At 41.5% G+C, this 10,837-nt stretch overlaps 1 protein-coding gene across 1 annotated transcript; it reads right to left on the bottom strand.

Moving 5' to 3' along the window:
- Nucleotides 1–1,214: 1,214 nt before the first annotated feature.
- LOC116732585 (zinc finger protein basonuclin-2-like) lies at nucleotides 1,215–6,852 on the bottom strand. Its single transcript, XM_032582868.1, has 8 exons — nucleotides 6,630–6,852; nucleotides 6,028–6,063; nucleotides 5,832–5,934; nucleotides 4,621–4,790; nucleotides 4,479–4,544; nucleotides 3,515–3,856; nucleotides 2,923–3,439; nucleotides 1,215–2,084 (listed from the first exon to the last, which is right to left on the bottom strand). Exons 2-8 carry the CDS (start codon nucleotides 6,052–6,054, stop codon nucleotides 1,597–1,599), a joined length of 1,713 nt encoding a protein of 570 aa, XP_032438759.1. The 5' UTR covers nucleotides 6,055–6,063; nucleotides 6,630–6,852; the 3' UTR covers nucleotides 1,215–1,596.
- Between the last annotated feature and the right edge of the window lie 3,985 nt (nucleotides 6,853–10,837).

Raw genomic sequence — 10,837 nt, forward strand, 5'->3', positions numbered from 1 at the left:
CTAATAGCAGAATATTTAGAACCATGTTTGGGGTTAGTTAAACTTTTATCTGATTTGTGAAACTTCAATAAAAAGCCATTCTTACCTTTTTTTGCATCTAGCTCGTATTACAGTAGATCTGCTCTAATTCCAGAACTACATCTGTTCTGAAGGCCATGTTGTAGTTCCTAGGTTCGCCACCAGGTGGCGTGGCAGTTTGTGGGTAGTATTTCTTTTTCACACCAAAACATTGTGTGAGATCCGTGCAGGTCAGCGCACGTGATGTTTGAGGGTTTTGTGATTTCGCTCAAGTGTTTTTCCATATGAATGTTAGGTTGCAGTGTATTTATGTTTGAGCGGCATTATATGTATATTTTAGTACTTTGAACATTTTCTGTTGTTAGATTTCTTTTAGAATAAGCGAAGGCTAGGCTAAGCTAATTTCTATTCTAAAATGGTAAACCATATTATGTTTAGTTGCTTTCTTTTACTTTATTTAACTTTAATAGTAATGAAACAGACAAATAATATGATTATAATATGTTTGTAAATGAGTATCTGCGTTCGTAGTGGATTGTAATTTGTATTTATTCATTTTCTTTGTAGAACCACACACACACTGACACACTTCAATCCACACACATCCGGCCTGGGAACCAGCTGTAACCTGCTGATTAAAGAGTCAAACCATCGCCTGGCTTCATTCTTGGCTCGGGGTCATCTGGGCATCTAATCGGTGCACATTCACCATTTTCATTCCGAACCCCAGACGTGTAAACAACATAACAACTCCAACACCTGGACTCTTCAAACCTGGACTGGATTATTCTGCTCTAATAACAGAATATTTAAATTCATGTTTGGGATTTGTGAAAACTTTTATGTGGTTTGTGAAACTTCACTAAAGCTTAGATTACTATTCACACTTGTTCCATGCAGTTTTCTTCAAATTCAATTCTAATTCAAAACCACTTTTTTAATCCCAATGGGAAATTAAATGTTGGTGTAACTCATTAATTCTTCAGAGTTCAAAGGGCAATGCCCGCCCTGCCGGGCCTGGTGCGGCTCCAGCTCCTCATGCAGGGCCGGCCCAACGTTGTATGGGGCCTGAGGCAGAATCTGCTGTAGGGGCCCCTCTTCCTACTAAGAACATCAGCATCACTAACAGCGTTTAAATATAGATTTGGTGAAATCTGGGAGACGGAGCAGCTTAATTGGTCGAGCTAAAACAACAATCACTGATAATTAGGTTTTATTTGCTGATGCATTTGTGAACAAACTCACAGAATCAGATGGTAGCCATGGTAACAACAATAAAGTATAAAGATGATTCTATGCTCTTTCACTTCTCATTAAATCCTAAATTTAAAACTTAGTATTAAGTTAGCAGTTGGTGTTTTTTTGTTGAAAGGTTTATAAAATGAGCTTCAGGTGTGATATATGAAGTTTATCATTGAATAATTACAGGTAAACAGCCAGTGGACACAAAGTACGACATATTTGTAAACGTGCAAAAATGTGTGAATTCAGAATCATTTCAAAGCTGCAACAAACTGAAGCTCCTGCTCCGTTTTTTATTAATGTAAACAATATTTCAGAGTCTTTCAGCTCTCGCCTTCATGTTTGCTGCTTTTGAGTCGTCTCTCTTTCTATTTTCAGTGGCATGCTCGACTTCCTTGGTTTCTTCTTCTGCGGTAAGGACTGATTCCCCTGCCACCACTGCTGACCAGTCTGCAGGTTGGTAAGTGAAGACGGGGAGCCCCCTGAGGGCCAGATGCCCCCTGAGGGTGGAGCTGGAGGGATGAGAGGCGGAGCGGGGGAGGCGGCTTCCTGAGGCGGGCTGTGAGAGGAATCATGGTTCCTGCTTCCCTGTGTTTCCTGTTTCTCTTGGTGTCTCTGCGTTGGAGCGTGAACGCCGCTCTGTCCACTCAGCGTGTTTCGGTACGGCTGAGACTCTCTGCTGCCGGCCGTGTGCAGCCGCGGGTTCGGGTTGGCGCTGTGCCGGTTGCGGCTGCGCAGGGAGCTGAACACCATGGCGCAGCCCAGAACGGTGCAGCGGTGTTTGATCTTCAGGTGGACGGCGTTGTAGTGGATCTTCAGGGTTCCTGTCCAAACACGGCAAATGAAACGCTGTTAGCATCGACCATTTTATTTAGCTTAGCACAACATCAGGACGTTTCATTTAGTTTGGCCTGTTCTGCTAAATATTCACAGAACTTTTGTTTTTTTACATATTTGTTAAAACTGTTACCATCTTGTGACAGTTTGATATGAGACAAATAGTCTGAGAAAAAAAATGTAACTCTCTGCTGTCAATCATCCTACTTTTGGCGCTTCACATCCTTCACCCCTCTATCTATGCTACGCTGCAGCTAGCACAGTCTGTCGTGAATGCTATACTAACTAGTTAGCATAGACACTGATGGTAAGTCATCACATGTAGTAGCGAGTACATATGTCTGATTGACAGCACTAAGCCCCGCCTCCTGGCTCTGATTGGTTGTTTTTTTGCCTTTCTTCAGACACAGTAGCAGCTCAGGGAGGTGAAAGAGTTCGAAGTTCACAGATTATCTGTCTCATAACAAACTGTCACAACCTTCTGACACTTTTAACAAATATGTAAAAAAATATATTTTTCTAAAAGCAGCTTTAAACATCTTTGCTCAACCAATAACCAATAACTTAAGAGAGTTCTTTAAATGTTTATCACAGAATCAACAGGGATTTTTTACCTTTTATACATTTTTTAATTGTTCTGTTAAATAATCTTGTGGTCATTTTAAAGATTTCATGTTGAGTTTTTGGATGTTACCAGTGAAACTCTTTCATACATTATTTCTATCAATGTGCATCATAAATGAAGCTGACCTTAACTTTGACCTCATTTTGTCTGTTGTTTTTGAGTCTTTTCCCAGTTTTCAGCTTCAGCTCATGTTTGCTCACCTTTGTCATAGAAGCTTTTCCCACAGACGCCACAGCTGACCCTGCCCTTCCGACCCCCAGCGGCCAGGAGGGAAGGGAAGGAGCAAAGGGAAGACGGGAGAGGATGGAGGGACGAACACGGCGACGTAACAGGGAGGAGAGGGGAAGAAAAGGAGCGAAGAGGTCTTAGGAAAGAGGAGGAGAAGGAGGGAAGCGTTGGAGGAGGTTGGAGGCGAGAGGAGGAAGAGGAGGGGAGTGGAGAACACACCAGGGAGGAAGGAGGAAGTGAGAAGTTGAAGGAAGAGGAAGAAAGGAATCTCTTCTGGAGGAAAACCCGGTCCTGGTGGAGGATGGGGTTCTGTTGCCACGGTGACGGATTTGACTTGTCCGGGTCGGTTTTTATGGCCAAGGCCGGTTCTGATCTCTGCCGTTCAGAGTCGTCGTCTTCCTCACATCGATGTCTGTCGTGTTTCTGAACCAGTTTGTTCTTCCTGAAATCCTGCAGGACGTTTTGCAGCTCAGTGGAAGGAAATGTTTCCTGCAGAAAGAAGTGGAGCTAAATTTAAAATGTTCCCTGGATCATGAAACTACATGAAGGAACACGAATCGTCACCTTTGCTGAACGGTAGATGCCTGATTGTGGAAAATGGAAAGGCAGGAGCACTGACTGTCCTGCTGGGCCGTTTCCTGAGGCGGCGTTGCTCTCCGCCAGCTGGCCGTCTCTCAGAGAACCGAGTCTCAAACCGGACGCTCCGTTATTCCAACCCGACTGGATGTTTTTCACCGGAGCGTTTGGCTGCTGGTCAGGCGGGATCTCTTCACCCTCCAGGTGCTGCAGGATCATCACCTCCACTATGGGCCGAGTCTCTCCGAAGCGCAGGAACTGTCTGAGGAGCAGCAGCTGCTCCCGGGGCGTGGCCGCATCCCAGCGCTCCAACACGCCCCCATCAGGACGCTGCAGGAACAACAGCTCAGATTCAACTCTGGAAATGAAACCTGTCACTTTAAATGACGGACTTGATCTCATAAAGCCTGGATCAGTCGATCCTTTGAGGATCTGGACAGAGAAATGATGTTTTACAATCAAGTTGTGAATAAAGTATACTGCTTAAATTGCTTTATTTACACAATTAGACTATATTTATTTTGGCATCTAGAAGTGGGATCCTGACTGGCTGAAGCTCAGACAATGATTTAGATTTTATTTTTAATTATATAACAGTAAGATACAGTATGTCTCACCTTACACTTTACCTGCACAAATATAAGCACAACACAAAATAAAGAAGTCAGATTTCTGAGCTGTAAATTATTGTTGATCTGAAACATAATATCTGACTGGTTTGCCTTATTTATAAAAAATAAAATTAAGAAAAAATACCCTGACAGAGGATCCTAAATGTTGATGTTTTTATTATTTTATGGGATGTGGGTCGTTGGTTCTTCAGAAACTGGTTTCATTTAGTTTACAAAGCGGATCAAGAAACGTTTCTGGACAGTTTTAAATAACTTGTCTGATAAAAAGTGAGAACTTTGTGTCCATTTTCAGAAGATTTAACTGGACTAGTTGGGTTTACCTGCAGCATGTATCCTCGGACGTAATCACCCAAACTCCAGCCCAGACTGTTCAGAATCTGACCCACCTGAGAGGCAAAACAAACCGATAAAACCCGGCCAGCACCGACCCACAGCAGCTGACCCGTGGAAACGGTGGCGGACCTGCTCTGGAGGCAGGACGCTGTAGAGTCGGTCCAGTAAGATCTTCAGCTGGACGGGAACGGCCTGAGCTCCGAACAGAACCAGGGAGCTCAGGTCAAACACCGGCCCCGGCAGGGCCACCTCCACCGGGCCGGAGCCGGACGCCGGCCGGGCCTGGACCTTCTCCAGAGCTGAGAGGAGAAATGAATCAAAGTGAGTCAAAGATCTGGAGATCGTCTGAGGGAAGGTGGAGGACTGGAGCAGATCCACAGCAGGCGTCGATGATAAACCTGACAACACCTGATCCGTGTTCGCATGACCGCAGATGTTTCGTCCAGATGTTCCTGCCGACACGATGACAGCAACACCTGACTCCACGTCACCTCAGAGTCTGGAGCAGCTGCAGGCTGAGCCGTCACTGCTGGGACTTTGGTTAACGAAGGACAAGTCCGATCACAAACTGACGAAACAGAACCGCCACTGAACCCCACTGAACATCCAGAATGTTCTGCTCAGGTTTCAGGGGCGTCAAAAACACATCCAGGAAATTTTCTCTCTTCTGTCACTGTGATCCTTCACACCGTTACTGACATGCTGAGTGTTCCTGCATTAAATTTATCCAGTTCATTAGTTTCTCAAAGTTATAGAGTAAAAAAATATTTCCAAGATACTTCAGACTCCAATAAAATATGCCAATCATAACTGTAGAGGCAGAAATGCTTTTAGAAACAAGACGAATAAACTCCATTAATCTGTTTTTATTGTATGTATTTATATTGATACTTTATATTTTTAGTTATTTATTATTATTGGAGCCTCGCAACAAAATGTCGCTCAGTATGTTTATTTTAAATGTGCAGCTGAATAACAATAAAATCATCGACAGAACAGAGCAATCCACAACGGTCTAATTAAAGTTCTCCAATAAAAGAATCTACAAGTTTTATGTCTATAATCCACCATAATCTGCCTCTGAAAACCTTCAGATGAGAATATTTATCACAGTTTTCATCATAACTTCCATCATCTTGTTTTTAAAGCATTCTGGGTAAATATTGCAGAAACTTTTAAAGCAAACACATAAAATCAGCAGGAAATAAAAACTGAACAAATGAATTCAACCAAAAAGTCCAAGATTTTGAACAAACATTTAGTTTGTTAGTTGGACTGGATGACGTTGTTCCTTGTTGCATTACGAGGTGAGATGATTAATAAAGTTAGCGTGTTTTTACCGTGCTCCACCCAGCCGTGTCCACAGTGATCACATGACCTGAGTTTGACCTTTCCGGGTTTAAAACAGGCGCAGCTGCAGGACGACGCGCCGCACCTGACGGACTGACGGACACACGGATCAGGTTCCTGTCCTTCGATGTTAAACAGTGAACTTCAGCGTTACTTTCAGTAAAAGGTATTTTGTGCAGCGTTTACCTCCTGAGCATTTGGAGTCATCCTCATACCTTCATCCTGCAAAATGAAATATAACCCATCAAACCTCAGCAGTGATGAAATTCACCTTTCAGCTGGAAAACATGTCAGAAAACTAGAAAATGAAACATAAATGTGGATTAAATAGTGAAGTTTTCTAACATCTACAAGCCCCGATTCAGGATAATACGAGGCAAATGTGTTTAACCTAAAACTAAAAGATTTAAACTAAAGTAACATGAAAGTAAAAGTTCTATAAAATGTGACTAAAATCAATTAACAATTCAAAATAATAACATTTCTTTTGTTTCTGTAAATTTACTTTCACTATAAAACAAATCTAGATGATCACTGTAACATTTTTATTTATTTTTTGATTCGTTTTACTATAAAATGTGAAAATGAAAAAAAATCCAACTTTCATTTTTAAATTACTTAAATTCCTTTTTAATCTCATATTTCTTCATGCAGGACAAAAATTCAGTTAATTTAGAAATAAATGTAGAAAATGTTCTACAAACTGTTAAAATAATAAAATTCTGCATTATTCAAAGTAAAACTGTTAAATTTTAAGGTTTTAAAAATATTTTTTAGAAACTTCTTACCTTTTCTGTGCTGATGAAAGAAGAGCTGCTTGCTTCTAATTCTTGCTAAATAAAATATTTTTTCTAATTTTCTTCCAGTTCTTCTTTCGCTTCGTGATCAATCTGCAGTTTTTTAACGTCTCTTCTTTTCTCCTCCTCTTCCTCTCCACATCGTCGCTCCCTCCTCTTCCTCCGCTCCATCTCTGGTCGTTTCTTCCTCATCTGAGCTTTGTACATGTTCTGCTTTTTATTTTGCTTCCACTCCTCCCTGCAGCCGAACACGATTGGACAAAGACGAAAACATAATTGGACTTGTTTATTTATGTTTTTCCTTTGATTTGACTGCAGATGAAAATATTGATTCACATTCAGGCATAAAAAGATGAAATAACTGAATAAGAAGCTCCAGATTTCAGATCAACAGAAAAAGTTGATTTATTTGAGATGAAAAGTCAGAAGAAAATCGAAATCCTTGTTTTAAATGCGTAGCTGAGATGTGGGATGTTATTAGATATTATTTAAACCCAGATATGAAGGTGGAACACGGATCATGTTGTGATGTGAAATGACGACTCAGCGTCTGATCGGATCAGATGAAAACATCTGGATTAGAAACGTTACAGTCGTCACTACTGGTTTTAGAAAATCACAATTTTTCATGTTTTTAATGAAAATTATGCAGCTTAATGTCTATTTGCACTCTGAGGTGAAAACACAGCACAAATAAGTGATTGTAGTTTAAAAACAAATAATGGGATCAATTTGTGATAAAACAGACGAACGCAGAACAGAAAGTTTTCTGCATGTCGGCTGCAGAGCTTTGTGGGTCGCTCTTCACGGTGCAGCAGCTCCGTTGGGTTTTTAACCTGATCTTGTTCTTTATCCGGAGTTCTGGCTCAGCTTTGGGTCATTATGCCGTAAACTTCTGGCTTTAACGTCTATAAAAAATCAGGTTTTGGAATATTTGGTAAAACTTTCACTATGTTGCGAAGGTTTGCTATGAGACGTAATCTGTGAAAACATCGATCTTTCTTCCCGGAGCGGTAGTTGCCAGCTGAAGAAATGCTCCAAAACCAACCAATCAGAACCAGGAGGAGGGTTTCAGCGCTGTCAATCATCCTTGTGTACTCACTACTAAATGTGCTAATGGTGGAGAAACAACTCATCATTACAGGAAAATCATTAAAGCACCATCATCGGTGGTTTTGCTAACTAGCCTAGCATTCACAGCAGGATCTACTGATGGGAAAAATCTGGCAGCGCCATACGAGATGGTGACTGACAGCGCTAAGACCCGCCTCCACGCTCTGATTGGTTGTTTCTAGTTAGCGCTGGGAGAAGACAGAGGACTCAGATTATCTCATAAACTGTCACAACCTGATGACAGTTTCATCAAATATGTTTTCACTCAAAGTTTCATATTTAAGCTTTAACTGTAAACACTTCTATCCATCTAAAGTCTGGTGAAAAACTTGTTACATACAAACAAAAGTTTGGAAACTTAAACAGTATCAGTGTGAATACTTTATAGAAACTGTCTGTTCCAGACGTGGAGGTGGAAGAATCATGAACCAGGAGTTTCCTACTAAAAACAGGATTTTCTGCTCCTGGAGGAAACAGTTTGTGTGAAATCTACCGAACGTTGTTTGAACCTGCTGTCCTCAGAACAGAGACTTTGGTGCTGAAATGAGATGAAATGACCTGGAAAAGTTCTGGTAAACACTCAGACAGAGACAGAGGCGTTGTTGGACAGCATCCTGTCCTCCGGGAGCGGGGAGACCTCCTTCCTGTTTTGATGTAGCGCTAATTAGAATATCAGACGATCGCGTCCCGTTAGCCAGAAATCACCGCCGCTCGCTGACACAGTTCAGGATCAGAGCGTCTCTGAGGGTCGGGCTTCAAACGCAGCGCCGGGATCACCTGATGGGGCGGGACGGAGCGCCTGGTCCTGCTTTACAGGAGATGGTCTTTCTGTAAACTTATTAGATTTTCTTAAAGGAACCAGAGAAAACAACACAGATTTAATCCCCTTTTAAAGTCCGGTTACAGTTTTCCTGCTTTAGGTCAGTTTACTCTCATCCTGACCCATTTCTCCTGACAGAACCGGAGAATCTGGGTCAGGTGTGGAACAAACTTCCTGTCACAGCAAAACAGACTTTGATGTTCTTAAAGGGGCAGTATTATATAAAATCAACGTTCTTGATTTTCACATCATGTTATAAAAAAAACATGCCTGTAGTGTTGCTTTGATCCTTTCATGCATGTTTAAGAAATTCTTTAATCTCCATGGCAACCATTCGTCAGTGCAAAATGCCTGGGTGGGCCTAGCCCCGCCTACAAGACGCAGCTCCTCCTCTGAGCTGCAGTTTCCAAGTTTATGAGTTTCTGACTCAAAGCGAAGCCTCCAGATAGAAAACAATCAGTCTGAGGGCCACAAATGGTCCCCGGCCACACTTTATACACTCCTGCTCTAATTAAGTATTTTTATTTTTTTTTATTTTAAAAATAAATCCTTCTCTCTTAATTCATAGTTTGAGATTTCCTGAGTCTGCTGGGTTTTAATTTGCGTATAAAAACTAAACTCTCGTCTCAGTCCACACGGGGACATGTGTGTCTCACACGGGGACATGTGTGTCGCCTCCCTGTCCGTCACTTTTATCATTTGTCGGCTCAAACGACAGCTTCAGCGGCGCCTGAGCTTAATTTTACATGACTACAAACACTCCGAGTGTTTCCGTGGCTCTTAGACTCGGCGTGCGTCCTCTCTTCCCGTCCTCCCAGTCCCCTGTCCCGCCCCGCCATATCTGTGCCACTGACGGAGCTGCAGGCTGCCTCTTTGTAGCGACGCCAACTTGGCTCCGATTCAGTCACTGCGGTGGGAAAAGTGTGTGTTTAAAGACGAGGTGTGTGTGCTGTCACAGGTACAACTGGAGCAGCAGGCAGGGAGGAATCTGAGATGGAAAATAAAGTTTTTGAAGTAATAATAAAAACCCCAGGGCGGACGATCATCAGGGAGATCCAAAACTAAAACAGGACGCTGGCACCTCTGAGTTATTCCTTTTGTTCTCGGCTTTGTTTTGGCGCTCCAGATTTAATTTGACTCTTTTATTAATGACCAAGAAGTTTGAACGTGGAAATCGAGGGAAGCTGAAAAGAAAACTCTTCTCGACTTTTAATCCTGTTAGCGTTTAACAGAGGATTAAAGACTGTCATCCTCACCGCTGCTGCAGTTCTAAAGAATAATTTTCACATTAAACATCACTTCATGCAGGAAAGGAACAAAAATTGCAGGACAGCTGATTTTTTACACGGGACGCTGAAACTATCTGTAAATTATACTAAATAAGTTAATTATTTAGTAAAAAGGCTCAAATCCATTAAACTTTAACTCAAAATGTGAAATAATCCAACCTTTAATCTGTGAACAGAGCTCTGGTTATTTCTATCAAACTATTTCAGCAATTTTATTTTGTATTTTCACTGTAAGCCTCCAAAAAATGACGTGACAGTATGACGTGTTCATGCAAATTTTGAAGTATTGCCATAGAAAAAGTTGATGGGAAAATTTGAAAAAAATTCCCCCAATTTTGCAAAAAAAATGTTTTTACGCTCAAAAGATGGAAACATTTTCTGAAGAAGTTCTGATGAAGCAAATGCTCCGCCCACTGGTTGGTTTGTGCCTTACCAGAGGCAAGAAACATGGAAAAAGGTCAAAGTTCAAACCTGCAGCTTACAGAGTATTAGGGCAGAACTAAGAACACAACAAAAATAAATTTACAGGAATAAACTCATCTGAGAATAAAGTCGTAATGTTTTGACAATAGTCAGTTTTAGAATAAAGTCAATAAAACAAGAATAAAGATGCAACAATATGAGAATAAAGTTGTAATATTTATGACTTTTTTCTCATATTTTTCTCTCATTTTCTCAGTGTGACCCTAACACTCCGTCTACCAGCTTGGAGAGTTTTTGTCACAAAACCAAAAACTTTGAGCAGAATCAGGATTTGAGTCCAAATAAACTGAAATGTTTCCCAGATGTTTCTGTGTTGGTTTCAGACCTAAATCCTGTAGAAAACCTTAAAGCTGAGCAGAATAAACGTCGCCTTTCAGCGGCGACTCGAGTTAATTACGTCTGCTGAGGCTTAACGGAGGCCGGATGGAGGAGCAAAGGGCCGTTTCTGTAGGTGGAGGAGTGTCACTGCTGCTCCTTTCTCCTGTCAGTTTGGC

This window comes from Xiphophorus hellerii, chromosome 14 (genome assembly GCF_003331165.1).
Source record: "Xiphophorus hellerii strain 12219 chromosome 14, Xiphophorus_hellerii-4.1, whole genome shotgun sequence".
NCBI lineage: Eukaryota > Metazoa > Chordata > Actinopteri > Cyprinodontiformes > Poeciliidae > Xiphophorus > Xiphophorus hellerii.